Genomic DNA, 20,039 nt, shown 5'->3' with positions numbered 1-20,039 from the left:
CCACTGAGGCACACATCAGAAATTGTTCGACTCATCTCTTTAAAATCAAACTGCTGTAGAAAAGTGTCTTTAAATAGCGCGAGGAATCTTGGATTTCGTTTTTGGTTAGAAAATTTGGAAGTGAACCATATTGTTGGTAATCACATTTCCAAAAGATTACTGCGAGCAAAAAAAAAATGCCTTTGTTTGTGCCATCAATCCGCAGAAAATCATACCCCTTGCTTCTTACTTCCTCCTGAATAATATTAAGCATTTTTCGAGTCTGAGAAAAGACTAGCACTCGATGGTCCTCCGCGATGAGCTTATCCAGCAGTGCCATTAAGAAAACAATTTTGCAGGATGCATTTCCATGTTTCTTCTCTCCATTTTTTGGCCATTGTCCTTTCTTGAATCTCTTTCCACAGGATTAATGCCTCACCCGGCTTTTGAGCTTTTTCATAACCATTCACTAGACTTCCATATGTGGCTACAGTGGGATGCAATTTCTGCTCTTTCATCTGTACGAAAATATTTTTGGCATCGTCCATCAAACCTGCTCTACTGTAACTTTCTATCAACATGTTCCAAGCGACTATATCTACTCTCACCCTAGGGTCTTTCTACATTTCCTCGAACACTTTTTCTGCATGCCTTGTCTGACTGTTCATTGCAAAGGCCTTCATCAATGTGGTATAACTGATAACTGATGGAGGAATTGCAGCCTCCCTCATCTCATTGAAATATGTAAGATCTCCTACATTGTCATCAACGCCAATGCAACCATTTATCAGCGTATTATACGAGACAACATCAGGAGCAATCCCTGCCTCCTTCATGTCCTGCACCAAAGCTTCGGCTTTATGCATCTGACCTAATCGGCAGTAGCCATTCAACAGAACGTTATAAGTGATGAGATTTGCAGGAAATTTGTTGGCGGCCATTTCCTGAAGGACTTTGCGCGCTTCATCCATCAAACCCATTCGAACAAAAGCTGAAATTGCAGTTGTATAGGTCACTTCATCTGGGTGGCTCTGGGAGTCATCCTCAATCTGCATTTCCCTCAGCATCTGCAACACATCATCCAATCTTCCTTTTTGCATATACCCTTTCATTAAAATAGTGTATATCTGTGAATTGGGTTTGTAACTCCTTGGCAATAACAAGTTTGCAATAGAAACAGACGGCTTTTTTATTTGGTCCTGAGAGGACTTATTCTGCTGTGAAAGGCTGGCTTTAGTGTGTTGGTTCTGACTGAAAGTTTCCTCAGAATCAATAAGCACTTCATCAGAAGGCCCAACTTCTGCATTGATTCCCCTTAAGACAGCACAGATATCTCTCCTGCCGCAGCGACTTCCGCGTGCATCTCTTCTTCCTCGGTAACACCTACTCCCTTGATCATAGATTCCATTCCTTCTGCTATGTCATCAGCTGCTCTCTTTGTCAATAGTCCAGGATGGTCACATATCTTTTTCAATACCGTTAAAGCAGCCAGAGTCGAACCTTCAACTGACGAATGAGCTGTTTCACTATTCAGAAATGTTGTGCACAATCGCCGCTGGCATGCTTGCTTCAATAAGGGAACTGAAATTCTCTGCTCCAAAGGCATAGCGTAAAAGAACTTTATCTCTTGTTTGAAGGTGTGAGAATATAACCTCTCCTGGACTTCATTCTCTTCCCTAGTTAACGGCTTAGCCAGTTTGTCTAGCACCCTTTCAGCTGTTAATGATGGTCCCTGATCTTGAAGAAAGACCCTTTCAATCCACTCCTTGTGTGGGTGATCAAAATTAGATTTTGAGGCTCTGGTAATTTCATGCCCCAAGAAATTATAAAGCATCGAGCAAGGGGTCAGAGTAGCTATTGTGTATGCCAGTATTTTTGTTTTTTCAACAGGATTTAGCCCCTTCCCTCCTTCCACCCTGCCAGCAGCGGTTTCTAGTAAAACATTTGAGTACTCAAGTGTCACCATATTGGGAGAGCACTCCTTTTCATTAATCATTCCTTGTTTCTTCTTTAAATCCTGTAATTTTTTAGCGTATTTCACAGCTTCTTATCTTACATGTATTATTGAATCCTTCTGATTCTTATTATCTTTATTGCCTTCGCAACCTTCTTCCAGCTTGCACTTTCTCACAATATCATCAAACACATTAATTTTGGGTGGCGGCCAACCAGGAACACTGTTCTGAGCTGCGGAGCAATGTCACTTTCAGTTCTTTCCAATGCCTGATTGAAAACAGCAATACAATCCCTCGGTGTCACTTCTGATGGCTTCACATTTAAGAGGGCGTTCAAATGAGGGTCCAGAGACTCTAAAACCAGATCTCGAACGTCTGAAGGATAAACATTTGGTTGTAAAGGAGCATGATGGGCAAGCCACAATAACCCTTCTCTTAAGCAATCATCACTTAAAAAAAAAAAAAACCCTTTGACATCATTTTCATTCTCTCTATCAAGAATAACAGACCAGCTATTAATCCTCATCCTATCCAATTTATGAAGCTCTAACAGGTTCTCTATTGTGATTCCTTCAACATTTCCAGAGCTCAAGATCAGGAGAGGTAAGTGGGAACCCGGTTGAACACTCCTTACAAGAGACTGCAGTCTTGTTCGTTCAAGATCCCGTCGAACATTGTCAGCCAATAGAAACAGAAGGCCGCTTGCTCCTACTAAGCTAGCCTCGTTGCTTTCAAGACTGTCAGCATCAAAAGCCACATCTCTCAAAATGGACAAACTTAACAAATCATGAGTGCCACTACCTTCAGTATCCATGGCAATCCATTTCTTCAAAATAGTCATATCTGACTTGCACTCTTTGCTGTCTATTTCACCATTGCTCATTAATTCAGCACGCAACCATCGCCCCACCATGGTGCTGTGAAAGTTACATGATTCCATAGAATGGCCTAAGTTATCTTGCATTCGAGAACATGTCACTAACTCCCAACATAGACACTTGGCATGAGGATTTTTTTCTTTTAAATAGGCATGATTATCTCAGGCCCATCCAGTCTTGACCACATTCTTTCATGTCTCTTACGTCTTTCTCTTATAATCTGATCAATCTTGATCTCTAACGCCGGTGGAGGACACGTGGGTATGCCTGCCACGAATTCTTCATAGCATGCATTCACTTTGTTGGATCTAACAGGAGGGCCCAAAAAGAGAGAATTCAGAGCTTTAGCAGCCTTCATTCGACGCATATTGTGCGCCCTTGATCCCTCTGAACGATGCATAGGTTTAAAAAGGCATCCTTTGCGTGCCCAGCATGGAGATGGCCACGTTGTTACTGAGGAACACGTGTATATACAGTTAAATTTCAGCTCCAGCCGAAAAGACATAGGCATTTCCCAACCATGCGGCGGTCTGAACTGTTTCAAACGAATCACGGAATACATCTATGGAAATTGCATGGAAACACTTTCACCGAGACAATGGCTTCCTTTATTACATCGAGGCTATGAACATATGACTGAAATCTTAGACTATATAATGATGTTGCGTGTGTATTTTCGGGGCCGTCACTGTTATTTGACTGCATTCTAATTGTGACTGCATTCCATATTTCCCAACGACGAAGTAATAAGCTTTAACCATCTGGAACTGCAGCAAGAGAATTGGATTTTTTGTAATGTTTGTCGCACAATTTAGCATTGGGAGGCTATGTGCGTCGTGCGCGCGCCCAGTGAGCCGCGCACGCCATGTGCGTCGGGTGCGCCATGTGCGCTGCGTGCGCCATGTGCGTCGCGCCCTATTAAAAATAACATTGTGGCAGGAGGCCCAGTGTGCCGCACTGCGCCTATGCGCCGCACGGGAAACTCAATGTGCCATAACTTATACAGGAAATAGGATAGCGCCAGATTGGTTTGGGGAGCTCGGTTACCTGACGGGAAAATCCTGAAGTCATCATAAAAATTGCTAGATTTGCAACGCCTGTTCCAATTCCCATCAAAAAGTCCGGTACCAAAGCAGCGATAATCATCATCAAACTCTCAACCACAGCAATTGTTCCAAGCAGATCCAGAAACCAGTATGAAAAGTGAACACAAGCCTGATGCAACTGCACCATGAAAAATACAATTGCGGTAAAGAATCTGGCCACCATTACTAGGTATGGCAAAGATGATAAAAAATTCGCAATTGCAAAACTGCCACTCCATAGTGTCCACTGAGCCTCTCATGGTGGAAAACCTTCATGCTCTCTAAGAATGATGGGAAGCCTCCTGTAGACATGAAAGTCATGAATCCTACTACGAAGGCACCACAAGAGCCCCTTGCCACAATGGCATGATATATCGATGTATATATCATTACTCTCAACCAGTAATACTCAATTTCTCTGTACATATTAACGAAAGACCTCCTTGTCAATGTCAGGTGTGGCCTCTAGAAGCTCACTTGACTTCCATTGGATTTTAACATTGTTCCTTTAATTTGAGACATTTCCTGAACCACAGCATAGTGCTTCTAAGCCTTGTCAATCTTGTAGTCACTGGATAACAATCAATAATTTGAAAGAGCAAGTTCATAATCACGCAACATAAAGGCATAGTCTCCCAAAATTATGATCTGAGACTCTATCGAACTAAATGTGTAGATGGACCCATTCAAAACATCAGCAGTATCATCCTTCTGTCACACGGAATTTGTCAAGGGTGCGGACACGACTGACCTTCCTAGAAGTCTAAGACGTTCTAATGATAAACAAGACAAAATGGAGTGATCTTTCTCTAAATACACCTTTTACAACATGAAAACTACAAGTGTTTAGGCTTACCTTATTCCAAAACGCTGTTGTTGAAGTCCGTTCTTGACGATCCAGATGAGCTCCTCCTTCAAGTCAATTCCTGCAACCACAAACAATCAAACAATTACCAAGCACTTGCATTTCATATAATAAAACATATATTCAACATGCAGACCAAGGAACACATGAAATAACTCATTAACACAAGCTATTGAGAAAAATAAACCAGTTTGTATTAATAACGAAACAAAGAAACTCTTACAACCTGGCCTTGGTGTTGTGCAAGTTCCTCCCAGGGTCCATCAAGGGTTTTCCTCTACTTTGACAAAGCTCACCCTCTCCCAAGTAGAATCAAGTGAAGACAATCTCTCCTCACAAAGGCTCTAATGGAAGACCTAAATCCTGCAGCATTTACCCAAAGAAAATGTATAGCTCCAACCTCCTCTCCTTCTGGCTCAATGCCTTTATTTATAGTGCTGTAAAGAGGTTATTCAGGTCCACTATCAATGGGATCATCCCCCTCTTTGGGTGGGATAGCTCCCTTATTGATGGGATTAGTTCCCCCTTAATAGAGATACATGAACCAACTGGAGGCGCATCCATTACATCAAACCGACCTCTAGAATGTTCTAGAAGTAACCACAAGTAACTTTTTCAAGATAAAACTCGCGCATTTTGCCTTTTACAGAGGGACGCACCTGTCCCTTAACATACAGAGCGTCCATGGACGCATATTTTGTGAACAAGGTCAGCGTCCCCGCAGGTAAGGCTAGAGAGAACCTGCGACCCCAGAGATAAACATAGTTTTTACAAGACTTTCTCTCTTCTTTGAGTTTGAGATGGATAACAGAGGCATGAGACTTGCCTAAGAGGGTAGCATGACTGTTGATTTGAGCCATACTAACTGTAAGTAGTCAAGGTGACATTTTTTAGTGTAACAGATTGCCCCCTAAAGTGCGAAGCCTGGAATAGAATAGGGTTTTGTAATTCTAGGAAGGGTGAAGCGCTTTATCATTTCAAGGATTGTCTTGTGGATGGCCTGGTTGGAACCTGCAATTTTCAACACAAAATACATGGATAAGATTATATCATCACTGAGGTAGGCATTCCCATACTCAGATTCAAAACTTTAACTAATGGACTAACTATTCTGATACAGGAATGATCTTGCAGTACATCATTTTAATAGACTTTTGTAGACACAGTATGGACGCAGCCATCTGTTTATGATTAGTCTACATAGATAATGAATACAAAACTCCTCGCAGCCTGGATGGTAGAAACTAGATCCAGGGTCTTCACTTCTACTTCCCGAATTGGTACGATTCTAGCCATGTGATTAAATGATTCGATGTCGAACATGGTAGAAACCACTTGATTACCAGTCAATGATGTAAACTGTTAACAAGCGTGAGAGAAACCACCAGTAATGTCAATGGTTCTCAAAGTACCAAGCACAACCCGTGAAATGTGAATAGATGTTTTGATGTCGAACACTTCACGGAATCCTTTGATCGAAAGTCAATGATGTAAACTGACGTCAAAGGCGAGAAACCTGCCATTGATGCATGCAGACTTCAAGGTACTGTCGATTCCTAAGTCATCTTTCTAGATAATGTGCCGATGTCGATAGAAAGCGACCCGTTGCAGGCAAGCCCGCAACACGAAATCATTGTTCAAGTTGAAGAAATGTTGCCGTAAGGACTGACTCAGGGATGGTCAAATGGATGACAAGTATTTTGCAGATGAAAGTTTTGCTTGCAGACCTCTTGAACACATAACGACACAACAGATGGCTTGGTGACGAATAACTCAAAGTTAATCCCCGAAACCCGGTTAAAGACTTTCAAAGTGATTTGGTCAACTGTGAGGTAAAAGATTTCCCAACCCAGGTGAATGAAAAGTGTCGTGTTCAAGAGCGGTAATAAAGTTTCTTCTGAGACAAAAGGTGACAAATAGGTTCATTCTTCTCTTTTTTCCCCCACCATTTCTGGCAAGTACCTCTTTATTTTTAACAAGCTTGAGGAGGATAACATATGCTTGATTATAAGCTCATCCTTCGGACGAGTCCAACCTAGTTTAAATTCGAACCCTAGGAAGGAGTGGTTCGTTCCTGTTTGTAATTGAACAGGTCCTTTACTGTAAAAGTTTAACGAGCCCAGTATAGGAGAAACTCGGCGTTTTTCAATTTTAGAGAGTCTGAAAAACTTAAGGAAACTCCACGTTGAACTTTTTCGTAAATTTGTGTCCCTCAAGCCCGAAAAAGTATAAAATAATACCTGGGGGAACCGCTTGATCTTGCGACCAAGGAGTACTTTCATAATAGTGTCGTCGACCTGAAAAGTAAAAAGCGATCAAGGACACGTCGTTTTATTTCCTTATCGAGTTTGAAACGACAAAAACCCGGCAATCTTTTCCTGATTTTACGGTCAGAAAAGAGCTAAAAGGGGACCGTCTTTTAATTCCGTTTTAACGAGTGTAAAAGAAACGCTCGGCAATCTTTTCATGTTTTAGGAGTCAGAAAAGGGCTTAAAAGATGACTCTGAGGTTTCACTTTTTCGTAAGTTTTAACGAGTTCGAAAAAGGGATAAAAATGTACTCATGGTTTTCATTTTTTCGTAAGTTTTAACGAGTTCGAAAAAATGATAAAAATGTACTCATATGGCCGACTTTCAATTTAATTTACGAGCAGGAAAAGACGGAAAGAACTCGACATTTTCATTTGTTTTACGAGAATGAAAGATAGCAAAATAATCTCGGTATTTTCATGAGTTTAACGAGTCTTGAAAATAACTGAAATTGACTCGAGATAGGTTTCATTTTTATAAAAGCTTGAAAAAGAGTAAAACTATGCTTTATGCCCCCTAAGCACAACTGCTAGAGCGCATGCCCCCCAGCTTCATTTCATTCAACTAAGTACAAGCTGGATGGAATGAACGAGATCGTTTGAAAGACTCGACCTAAAACTGTAAGAAAATTAAGCAAAAACCTAAAATAACTAACCTAAATATACAACCTAACATCTATGAGGTCTAGTCAAACTCTCGACTCAATTAGAGGAGGATTTGTTTCATTTTTTAACGAGCTTGACACAGGAAAAGAACTATGCTCGGATTCAGTTTCATGTTTATGCAAGCTTGAAACGAAAAACTATGCTTGTTATAAGTCCACATGCCCCCAGCATAATGACGCGAATCAAGGTACATGCCCCCCAAGCTTTATTGCATTCAATGAGGTGGATGGAATGAAGCTTTACTTTCAAAATCTTGGAAATACTCGAGGGAGTTGTTTCATTTTTTAGTGAGGTTGACACAGGAAAAGAACTATCCTCAAACCCTTGTTTCATTTTTTAAACGAGCTTGACACAAGATAAGGAACTATGCTCATAACTATTTCTACAATCTACCTAACAAAAACTTCTACTCTAAAAACCTTGATTCATTTTTTAACGAGCTTGACACAAGACAAGGAACTATGCTCTAAAATCCTTGATTCATTTTTTAATGAGCTTGACACAAGACAAGGAACTATGCTCATGACTACGCTCTACAATCTACCTATTTAACCTACCCTTGTTTCATTTTTTAAAGAGCTTGACAGAAGACAAGGAACTATGCTCAAGAAGTTCACATGCCCCTAGCATAATGATGCAAAGCAAGGTACATGCCCCCCAGGCTTCATTGCATTCAACCGGCTGGATGAAATGAAGGTTTACTTTCAATATTTAACTTGAAAAGGGAGTTGTTTCATTTTTAAGGAGGTTGACACAAGAAAAGAACTATCCTCAAACCTGATTCATTTTTTAACGAGGTCGACTCAGTAACAGGAACTATCCTCAAACCTGATTCATTTTTTAACGAGGTCGACTCAGTAACAGGAACTGTCCTCAAAACCCTACTTTCTACAATCTACCTACATATCCTAAAATCTACCTGATTCATTTTTTAATGAGGTTGACTCAGTAAAAGAACTGTCCTCATGCTAGCCTATTTCATTTTTGAACGAGGTTGATACAGGAAAAAACTATCCTCGTACTCACTGATTCATTTTTTAACGAGGTCGACACAGTAAAAGGAACTTTCCTCGTACCATCCAGTTTCATTTTTTAACGAGGTTGAGAGAGGAACAAACTATCCTCGTAGCAGCCTATTTCATTTTTTAACGAGGTTGATACAGGACAAAACTATCCTCGCACACACTGATTCATTTTTTAACGAGGTTGACACAGTAAAAGGAACTTTCCTCACTCCTGATTCATTTTTTAACGAGGTTGACTCAGTAACAGGAACTTTCCTCTCAAAATCCTACTTTCTAACTATCTATATAGCCTAAAATCTACCTGATTCATTTTTTAATGAGGTTGACTCAGTAACAGGAACTTTCCTCATAACATCCAATTTCATTTTTTAACGAGGTTGAGAGAGGAACAAACTATCCTCATACACACTGATTCATTTTTTAACGAGGTTGACACAGTAAAAGGAACTTTCCTCGAAACACTCCAGTTTCATTTTTTAACGAGGTTGAGACAGGAACAAACTATCCTCGGAACATCCAATTTCATTTTTTAACGAGGTTGAGAGAGGAACAAACTATCCTCGTTCATACTGATTCATTTTTTAATGAGGTTGACACAGTAAAAGGAACTTTCCTCACAATTCTACTTTCTAACTATCTATATAACCTATCCTTGTTTCATTTTTTAACGAGGTTGACACAAGACAAGGAACTTTCCTCGGAACTCCTTGTTTCATTTTTTAATGAGCTTGACACAAGACAAGGAACTATGCTCATGACTTCCAGTTTCATTTTTTAACGAGGTTGAGACTAGAAGAAACTATCCTCACTACAGCCTATTTCATTTTTTAACGAGGTTGATACAGGAAAAAACTCTCCTCGTATCCACTGATCATGGCTTCCAACTGGAAGAAAGACATGTCAATGGACATACCTTGATCATGGCTTCCAAGAGGTCTTCATCAGAAGGAAGAATACTTCTTTGGAAGGAACACATGTCAAGGGACTCAAAAGGGATAAGAACATCGTGTTCAAGTAATCCCATAGAGTTTTCCATGTCAATTACCGGAGCTAAATCAAAGGAAGATGAGCAAACAGTGAGAGGCTCACTTACATCGGTAACTGAAGTCATGGGACCAGTTGCCACATAATTAACCCGTGGCAGGGTAGATACCACTTTAGAATCAGGAACATTTAGGGGTGTCATATTATTGGTAGTTGAAACAAGACTAGGGAACGAAAGCTGGTCTACAGTCACAATACTGCCATCGTGAGGGAAAGACATCACGCGAAAGAGTGTCGATACGACAGCTTTCATTGCATAAACATAGTCTCGCCCAAGGAGTAAATTGAAATCCAAGGGACCTCGAACTACCATAAGATCAATACAGACAGTTTTACCTTCCAAGGTAATAGAAAACTTAGGAAGGATCCCTAAAGGTTCACTAATGGTTCTGTTAAAAGCTTTCAGATTCTGCGTAATAGGCGCAAGCTGAGGGGAACCCAAAGCTTTCCAAACAGTTGAGGATAAAATACTAACAGAAGCACCTTCATCTACCTGAGTACGATGTATGTCCCTACCACCAGCCTTGACAATGATTTGGAAAGGGATGGAGGAAGGAAGACGAGGTTCTGTCAGTCTATTCCAATCAAAGGAAAAGACCTCAGTGCTTGGAGAGGGTTCTATAGAAACAGGTGAAATACCCCCCGGTATAGAAGAATCTGATGTAACAAGAAGAACCTGAGCGGTATGAAGTTCACTCTCTAAAGGGAAAGTGGGATCGACTGAATGTGAAATTGAATCGACCACTTGATCAACTAACGGATCATCAACCTGAGTGACATGAGTTTCACTCTCCAATGGAAGAGTGTGATTGACGGTACTTGAATTTAGATCAATCACTCCGTTAGATGACGGTAGGTTGGGAGAAAGTTTACGGTAACCAGTTGGAAATTCTTGCTGTAGAACAGTAAGTTTTTCCAACAATGTTGAGGCTTCATCCATGTGAGGGCAAATGTGAGTTTGATGACTCCCTTTGCATAACTTACAAGGAAACCTAACTTTACCCTTTTTCCCAGAAACCTGACTATCACTGGTTGATGGATCAATGGAAAGTTGATGAGATTTTTCTGACCATACTTCCAAGACCTTTGGAATACCAGGACAATTGACAAGGAAGTGGTCACCCTTACAAAGCCTGCAAGGGTATTTGGGTTTACGGTGCATGTCGGAATTTTCCTCAACACAACTAACACTTACAGCCATGGTTGGTTGGTTGACTTCTTTCTTATCTTGCTTCTTCTTCTTCTTCTTCTTCTTCCCTTTCTTCTTCTTCTTAGCCTCCTGGTTACTAGCATCAAGGCTTTTACCAGGCGAAGAGGAAGAAATGGAGGAAGAAAAATTAGGCGAAGAAGGTAAAGGGTCAACAGAAGGTTGGTCATGTTGAGATGGTGAACTCTGTTGAGGTGAAGCATCCGGTTGAGGTGGAACAATTGGAGTATTTTGGGCCAATGAAGTTGAAAATAACCATATCGGTAAACCTATTGTAAATCCAGGTAATGACAAAGTAGCCATATAAGGAGGACCAACATTTCCAAAGTAAGGAAAAGTACTAGGATTCTCATTAGGAGGGGTTCCTAGGTTGATAAATTCCGGAACATTTGCCATTATATTCAACTTCAGTGAATTTTATTAACAATTTAAAACTAAAATTAACAATTCACAATTCACACTTAACAACTAAAATTCACAATTCACACCTATGGTCTCTAAAAGTAAAAACAAACAAATTAACACGCGCTATCAAATCTAGGAGTCAAACCACACACAAACAGTAGCCTTCCGGACCGAAAACACTAGTTGGTGATTAAGCCCAACCTCGCAGAATCCAGTACAGAAATAGTGGGTGGAACAGTTACCCCGACAACCTGCTTAATGAATAGACTGGACCAAGTTCCTCCACTTTAACCGTCTCGAAGTGAAGCGAACCCCCCGGAAAATCCAAGTGAGTATAACCGACGTCTGCTCCAGGTACAGTGGGACCTTCCCTCCACCGTCACCTCGGTAGAACCCTAAAGATTATGGTCACTAAGGTCACCAACAGTAACAAATACACCTGGGGGAACAGTCTAAACTCCGACAGCACGCAAGGGCAGAGTAGCAAGCTCAATCCCCTTACCGGCTCCTTGACAACAATCCAAGGTTTACCGATAAGTGACCCCTGGCTCCTCGACAATGGTTAATCCGAGGTTTACCGTTTGTAATACGTACTGTCTGGCGTCGTTCCCAACGAGGGGGGAATGATCCCCTCACTGGTTCGGACACGAGCTCGTGCTTCTCCTTTAAGAGGAGCTTTCCCAGAGTGCAATTGAAACAATTGGATTTATTCTACTCAAGATAAACTATCTGTTTGGTTTTGTAGTCTTGGAGAGTTAAGTACTCACCTACTCCAAGACCCTAGCCTAAGCTATGTTGGTGTTTCAGAGCCCTAGAAATGTAAAAATTACTAGATGAATTTTAATTAAGCGCTGTGTTATTAAGGCTGTTATTACTCAAATGGGTAAATGGAGATGAAACCAATGGTGTTATGACCCGACTCAACTGAATGCAATCGAATATGATAATGCAATCCTTTCAATTCGATGAATCCTAACTAGAGTAAGGAGAGAGTTTCCATTCACTTCCAACAATGCAAAAAATTGATCATTAAGAGAAAATTTAACAAATTCTCTAATGCACTAATTTCATCAAGAAAAACTAATGCAAATCAATTCCAAACCAATTTTTATTTTTATTTTTGTGTAAATTCAAATCAAAGAAAGTTGATCTAAATCTACGATTGATTTTTCAGAATGTAAACTATGCAATTGTAATCTATGCACAATTCACATGAAAAGTATGCAAATGTAATCTATGCACATTTTTCATTCATATTCTGAAACTGAGAACTCTAATTATGCAAATGTGATCTATGCAAGAGAATTCTCAAACACAAGATGATTCTAATGTAATCTAAGAACCAATCAAGTGCAAGTTGAGAAAATTGGGTGAGAGTTCCAAAGATCAAAACATAAAAACACTCAAAGGCGATTAACACTCATACACAATTTAGCCCCCCCCCGGTGAATGAGGGGGAAATTTTTTTGCAAAAACAAAAGCAAAAAGATGCAAAATTGTGAAAGAACTGAGAGAAATCTCCAAGTAATGACCAAAGGAAAATAAATCAAGAATTTCTCAAGAAAGAGACTCAAAACACCCAATTGATGAAAGCTAAGAGCAGGAACAAGCTCAGGTGAAAATTTTTGACAGGGTACTAAAGGATCTGGGCAGAAAACACTAAGAAAAACCAAAATCTAAAAGCAATTAAAGCAAAAAATGGAATTTTCCTAAATTTTACAGGAAGACGCAGGCAACCCGTTGTCACAGGTGCGGCCCCGCTCTGTGCAAACGGCAACAGCGCGTCCAAAGACGCACTGTGCAGTACTCAGAGGGTGCGTCCTTCGGGAAAAGTTAAGAAAAACCAAGACTAACCAGATCTAAAGCTAAGCCACCCAAATACTAATTCTCACAGTCAAAAACCAGAAAACAAAAATGATTTTCTCAGAGCAAAGTTCACACAAAGGAAAAGACTCTCTCATTAATGGATTCCCCAGCGGAGTCGCCAATTTGTCACACGGAATTTGTCAAGGGTGCAGACACGACTGACCTTCCTAGAAGTCTAAGACGTTCTAATGACAAACAAGACAAAATGGAGTGATCTTTCTCTAAATACACCTTTTACAACATGAAAACTACAAGTGTTTAGGCTTACCTTATTCCAAAACGCTGTTGTTGAAGTCCGTTCTTGACGATCCGGATGAGCTCCTCCTTCAAGTCAATTCCTGCAACCACAAACAATCAAACAATTACCAAGCACTTGCATTTCATATAATAAAACATATATTCAACATGCAGACCAAGGAACACATGAAATAACTCATTAACACAAGCTATTGAGAAAAATAAACCAGTTTGTATTAATAACGAAACAAAGAAACTCTTACAACCTGGCCTTGGTGTTGTGCAAGTTCCTCCCAGGGTCCATCAAGGGTTTTCCTCTACTTTGACAAAGCTCACCCTCTCCCAAGTAGAATCAAGTGAAGACAATCTCTCCTCACAAAGGCTCTAATGGAAGACCTAAATCCTGCAGCATTTACCCAAAGAAAATGTATAGCTCCAACCTCCTCTCCTTCTGGCTCAATGCCTTTATTTATAGTGCTGTAAAGAGGTTATTCAGGTCCACTATCAATGGGATCATCCCCCTCTTTGGGTGGGATAGCTCCCTTATTGATGGGATTAGTTCCCCCTTAATAGAGATACATGAACCAACTGGAGGCGCATCCATTTCATCAAACCGACCTCTAGAATGTTCTAGAAGTAACCACAAGTAACTTTTTCAAGATAAAACTCGCGCATTTTGCCTTTTACAGAGGGACGCACCTGTCCCTTAACATACAGAGCGTCCATGGACGCATATTTTGTGAACAAGGTCAGCGTCCCCGCAGGTAAGGCTAGAGAGAACCTGCGACCCCAGAGATAAACATAGTTTTTACAAGACTTTCTCTCTTCTTTGAGTTTGAGATGGATAACAGAGGCATGAGACTTGCCTAAGAGGGTAGCATGACTGTTGATTTGAGCCATACTAACTGTAAGTAGTCAAGGTGACATTTTTTAGTGTAACACCTTCCCCTTATGCCACCTAAGGTTTTTAAACTGATTTTTCAACTCCTTCCTTGTTGCTAAAGCCTGTTGATTCAAGGAGCGTATTTTCTACTCCATGTATGGGATAATATTCTTTACAAAAAATTCTTGCATGAATTTATTAATCTATTCCAAGTCATTTCTGTTTGTGATTTTGCAGGGATAGGGGCTGCTGAACCTAGCAAGATGGGCAGGTCTGCCTGAAGAGCTGTAAAACCTTATCAACCATGTATTGAACGAACTTAATAATTTCTTCTTTAAAACAGAGTTTTGAAGAAGAACTGTTCTTCAGCATTATTAATAATGTGGATCTTGAAGTGAAACCTAATTGAAGCTCTCTTTGGCCTGCGGGAATTAGTGAACACTTCTGGAGACAAAACCCTGGACTCAAGGATTAAAATGACCCTTTTTGACCAAACTAGTATTTGATGACTGCAGATGACGAGAAATGAACCTTAGTGAATTTGACTCTGACAGAATACTGACAAGACTGAGTCTAACAACCTCGAAGTCAACCATCCACCCCTCCACTTCAGATCATTGTCCATCAGTCCATCGGCACTACCACATCATCTTCTCAATCATCTGGAGTCATAATATCCTCATCTTCTCAACCACAGGGATCATCTTCTGCAATTCCAAGAACAATTGTTGATTAAGTTTGGTGATGATAGGTCTACAGCGACACTGATCAACGACCTGTCTAACCTTAGGGCCGAGTCAAAAGAACCTATCAAAGATTTCAATTTAGGTTTCAATAAAATCTTAAACAAAATCCCTGCTGCTTCCCAGCCTAGCGAAGAAGTGCGAAGTGAATGGTACATTACTGCTTTAGCATCAAACATAGCAATCTTTATTGATAGGGATAACAAAACAACTTTAGTTGAAAATATGAAAGAAGCAATAGCAGTAGAGAAACGTATTATGGCCTTAGAAAAGAAAAATGCAATAGAAGAACGAAAATCCAAGAAATTGTCTTTCAAGGAAGATCCCAAGAAAAAACAATCGAAAGATCCATTCAATTTAGAAGGATTACAAAAAGTTTTGAAGACCATGTCTAACGAGATGGTCGACATTAAGAAACAAGTGGTAGAAACTTCTTCTAAAAATTCATACAGACCTTTCAAAAGAAACCCTTCAACCAATTCCAAACCCCCTAACGCCATTACGAGTGTTGAATCCGAAGAAGAAGAAGAGGAAATCGCTACTGAAGAACATACCTATGAAGAAGAAGTTGTAGAATTACAAGGTATGTGGGATTTCATCCTCCCATATGAAGAGGATCAAGAGGTATCCCCAGTTAGTACTCGCAGCAAAAATCAACTTGATCCTCCTCAACCTACACCTAAGGCAAAGAGCGCAAGCTCAATGACTAAGGATAAAGTCGCAGCCAAGGAAACGTCACCTAAAGTTTCTCAAACCAGCCCAGTCCAAACAGACCCATCAACTCAATCTAAAATGTTGATCGTTTTGGATGAAATGGAGTATAATATCATAGAAGACATGAAAAAGACTAGGGCCAATATTACTTTTTTCGAATTGAGCAAGTAAAAACTCCAACAAAAGGTACTTTTGAAAAAATTACATGTTGTACCAGTTGCACCTTTACCAGTCGTTGTAATCTCTCAAGCTTCCCATGACATGGGAAGACCTCCAACTAATACGATGAATAAAGTTGATCCAAATGATATCGCCTTAATTGGAGGAAGATCGATATCTCATACTCCCCCATTTCTTCTTACTTATGAAATTTTCAAAAAAAATGTGCATAATTGCTTAGTGGATTCTGAAGCTTCATCGAATATTTTACCAAGATCAATATGTGAAAAATTGAATTTTCAACCACAGAAATCCATTGTATGCATAGTTTAGCTAGATCGATCGCAAGTCGAAGTGATTGGCGAATTAAATCAGGTCACCATAACGATGTCATCCAACCCAAAGGTATGTCAAGTAATCGATAATTTAGTTGTTGATATTCCGGAATTTTATGGCTTAATTCTTAGCAAAGATTGGTCAGGAAAACTTCATGGATACTTTGCAATTGATTGGTCGCACATGTGGCTTCCTTACAATGGTAAACCAAATTAGATAAAAGTTGAGCGGGAAAGACATCAGAAATACGTAGTAACAGAACTCGAGGGAGAAAATGAACCAGTAGCATATAATTCTAACATCATTGGAAACTATTCAGTAGATTCTTTCCCAGGAAATTTTAATGCTCATACTTCACCTTACTTAGAACATTCTATTTTATCCCAAGTAGAAAAATTCTCTCAAACAGATAGTTCTAGATGTATCAATTTTATAGATAGTCCTGTAAATAAATCTTTATTTTGGAAATTATTTTTTGATGGTTCTAAGTCTAACGAAGGAGTAGGAACATGATGCGTGTTAATAATTCCATAGGGAGATAAGACTATGCTAACTTGCAGACTCGAATTTGATTGCACAAACAATACAGCAGAATACGAGGCTTTAGTCCAAGGGTTGTACAAAGCAATCATATTAAACGTCAAATATCTTCAAGTTTTCGGAGATTCTGAAATTGTAATCAGACAGGTACGTAATACTATACATTTTTTATCAGGTCATTTAAAACATTACCAATCTTTAGTCCAAGATCTGACTGAACACTTTATAGCATTTAATATTTCATCAATTCCTAGACTCCAGAATGCTAGTGCAGACCTCTTAGCCAACATAGCTTCCAAACTCATTCCTTCAGAAGAGTTCAGCCCTGATCAATTTTCAATTGAATTAGTTTTTAGACCATCTATTCTTGATAACATAACCAATTGGAGGATTTTCAACGACGATCCTGATATTGTGAGTTTCCTCACACCTGAAGGATCCTACACCAATCAAATAATTGACGAACACCAACATGACCAACAATTGCAACAAGATAGCATTAGCAATGCCATACCTAAGTCAGTAGTCAAGTTAGAAGATCTTTATGATTTGAAAGATCGGTTTAAAAGATCTACCAATTCAAAACTCCAAAGTTCAACTCTGAATTATGAATTAGTAAATCTAGGAACTGATACCAAACCACAAAATATCAATCTAGGCCTTGGTCTAGCTCCTGAAGAAAAATTAGCGTATATTCGTCTCTTGAGACAATAAAAAGGTGTCTTTGCTTGGAACTATGATGAACTCAAAACATATGACACATCCATCATCCAACATACTATTCCAATGATAGACAATGAAAAACATGTCCAACAAAAGTTTAGAAAGATCCATCCCAATTTAGAAAACTAGATCAAATCTGAACTCAATAAGTTATTGAAAGCAAAAATAATTTGTTATGAAACCAACTCAAGAATGTTGGGTCCCTATAATACTAGTGATTACCCCATTACTATTGTAGTTATACCCCTTATTTATATTGTTGTGCCCCTATTACCCCATATTGTTATTTTTGTGCCCCATAGAATCCCTCTATTGTTATTTTTGTGGCTTTATATTATTATTGTTAGGTCGGCTGGATTATATTGTGACTCCTTAGACTCCTATCTATAGAAAGGAGGTTTTGTCATTTGTATCATCCAAGAATTGTTCATTTATGTAATGTAAAGGAGGTTGCCCCCTCGAAGAGGCTGAATTCTAAGGCGTGGATTTATCTTTTCTATCTTTTCTTGAGCTGGTTTCATAACATTCGGTATCAGAGCTTTGGATTTTAGGGTTTCGCTGCTCCAAATAGGTCATCGTGAAATTTTCGCCATAACTTTTTTCTGTAACGTTTTAGAAGTCGCAAAAAAAACCCATTTGATAAGAAATCGCGTTGAACCTTGGGTCCGAATTTCAGAGCTTTTTGCGTGATATTTGCGGAGATATGATCTGAGGAAGTTGGTCTTTTTGTAGACTTCTGAATTACATTCAAAACAGGTGACCTGGGGAAAATAGTCATAACTTTCTCTCTGAGCATTGGATTGAAATTTCGTAAGAAGGTACAGAAAGAGGACGGATTTTAGTTTCTTGTATATCTTTTTCAGAGCCATAGGTCAAAAAATTGACACGTGGCACTTCATACAAGTTCGCTCTTCTGGAAAGGTCTATAATCTGATCATCTTGGGAGATTGTGCATAACTCTTTTTTGGAGAATCCAATTTGGATCAGACTGGTGGCATTGGAAAGAGGACACAGAGGGATACTACAGGTAGCAATTTCAAAACTTAAATATCCACAAGTATAGAGTTACAGTCATTTCAAGATCGAGGTCCTAAAATCAAGAAAAAGCAAGATGAGGAAGTTTGATGGCAAGGATCCGGTAAATTGGATACTTCAGATGGAGAAATATTTTGATCTACATGGTGTACCACTGTTACAAAAGGTATGTATTTCATCTTCATATTTAGAACCAGATCAATTTTTATGGTATAAAGGGCTTTGGTCTCTTAAACAACTTGTTACGTGGTCAATTCTCATGGAGGAAATGATAACACATTATGAGGATACAAAGAGCAACACCTTCTTTAGAGCAACACCACAACAATTGGAAAGAGTAAAAGGGCTTTGTGACATATTTGAAAGTAAAATTATGGCAACAAGGAATTCTACCCCTCACAACTTTAAAGATGGATGTGTTGTTTCTCCTAACCTTCCACAACCTACAAGGGTTACACCACAACAATTGAAAGAAAAAAGAGAAAAAGGGCTTTGTTACAATTGTTACAACAAATGCACTAAAGGTCATAAGTGTGCTAAGAAAAAATTATTTTACATAGAGTATGAAGAGGAAGAAGAAAAGGATCAAGAAACTTCAAAAGATGAGGATATATGCCAGGACCCGACCCTAGAGAAAGAAGAAATGAATCAGAACATATCTTGTAAACTATTGGCAAGAATGACCACTCCTCAAACTCTCAAGATAGAAGGAAATATCAAGAAGAAAAAGGTGCAAGAAGTGAAAGATCACATCAAGAAAGAAGAAATGAATCCAGCCATATCTTGTAGTTCACTGGTCGGAATTACCACTCCTCAAACTATCAAGATAGAAGGACATATCAAGAAGAAAAATGTTCAAGAAGTGAAAGATCACATCGAGCGTCAAGAAATGAATCCGACCATATCTTGTAAAGGATTGGAAGAAATTACCACTCCTCAAATTCTAAAGATAGAAGGACATATCAAGAAGAAAAACGTTCAAACAGTGAAGGATCACATCGAGCATCAACAACAAGTTCTCCAACTTTTAAATGATAACACCACTTCGGTGCAAAATCAAATGAAACAACAAGTAGATCAACATCATAGTGAAAAATGTTTTGATGTAGGCGACTGGGTATTTTTACTGCTACATCTAAAGCAAGCTATTTATGAGAAGGAAATGTTGGCAATACTACATGCACTTAAAAAATGGCAACCTTACCGAATGGGAAGACTCTTCAAGGATGAGGATGTGGAAGCATTGTTTTGTGCTATTTCTATTATCCAACCAGATTGGATAAACGAAGCAAGGGATGAATGGAAGAAGGACAAAGAAGTATGGCCACTTATTCAAAAGTTGCAAAAGATCCTAATTCAAACAATATTGCCAGAACTTGACGAGGA

General features: G+C 39.3%; 1 protein-coding gene across 1 annotated transcript; it reads right to left on the bottom strand.

Annotated features, from left to right (window-relative positions):
* Positions 1–453: 453 nt before the first annotated feature.
* LOC149165617 (uncharacterized) lies at positions 454–1,124 on the bottom strand. Its single transcript, XM_089431173.1, has one exon. It carries the CDS (start codon positions 1,089–1,091, stop codon positions 600–602), a length of 492 nt encoding a protein of 163 aa, XP_089287299.1. The 5' UTR covers positions 1,092–1,124; the 3' UTR covers positions 454–599.
* Positions 1,125–20,039: the final 18,915 nt, after the last annotated feature.

Source organism: Pinus tabuliformis, chromosome 5_1, assembly GCF_031772625.1.
Source record: "Pinus tabuliformis cultivar Carrire ecotype Pingquan chromosome 5_1, CPIR1, whole genome shotgun sequence".
Lineage (NCBI taxonomy): Eukaryota > Viridiplantae > Streptophyta > Pinopsida > Pinales > Pinaceae > Pinus > Pinus tabuliformis.
This window is presented reverse-complemented; position numbering and strand designations above follow the sequence as displayed.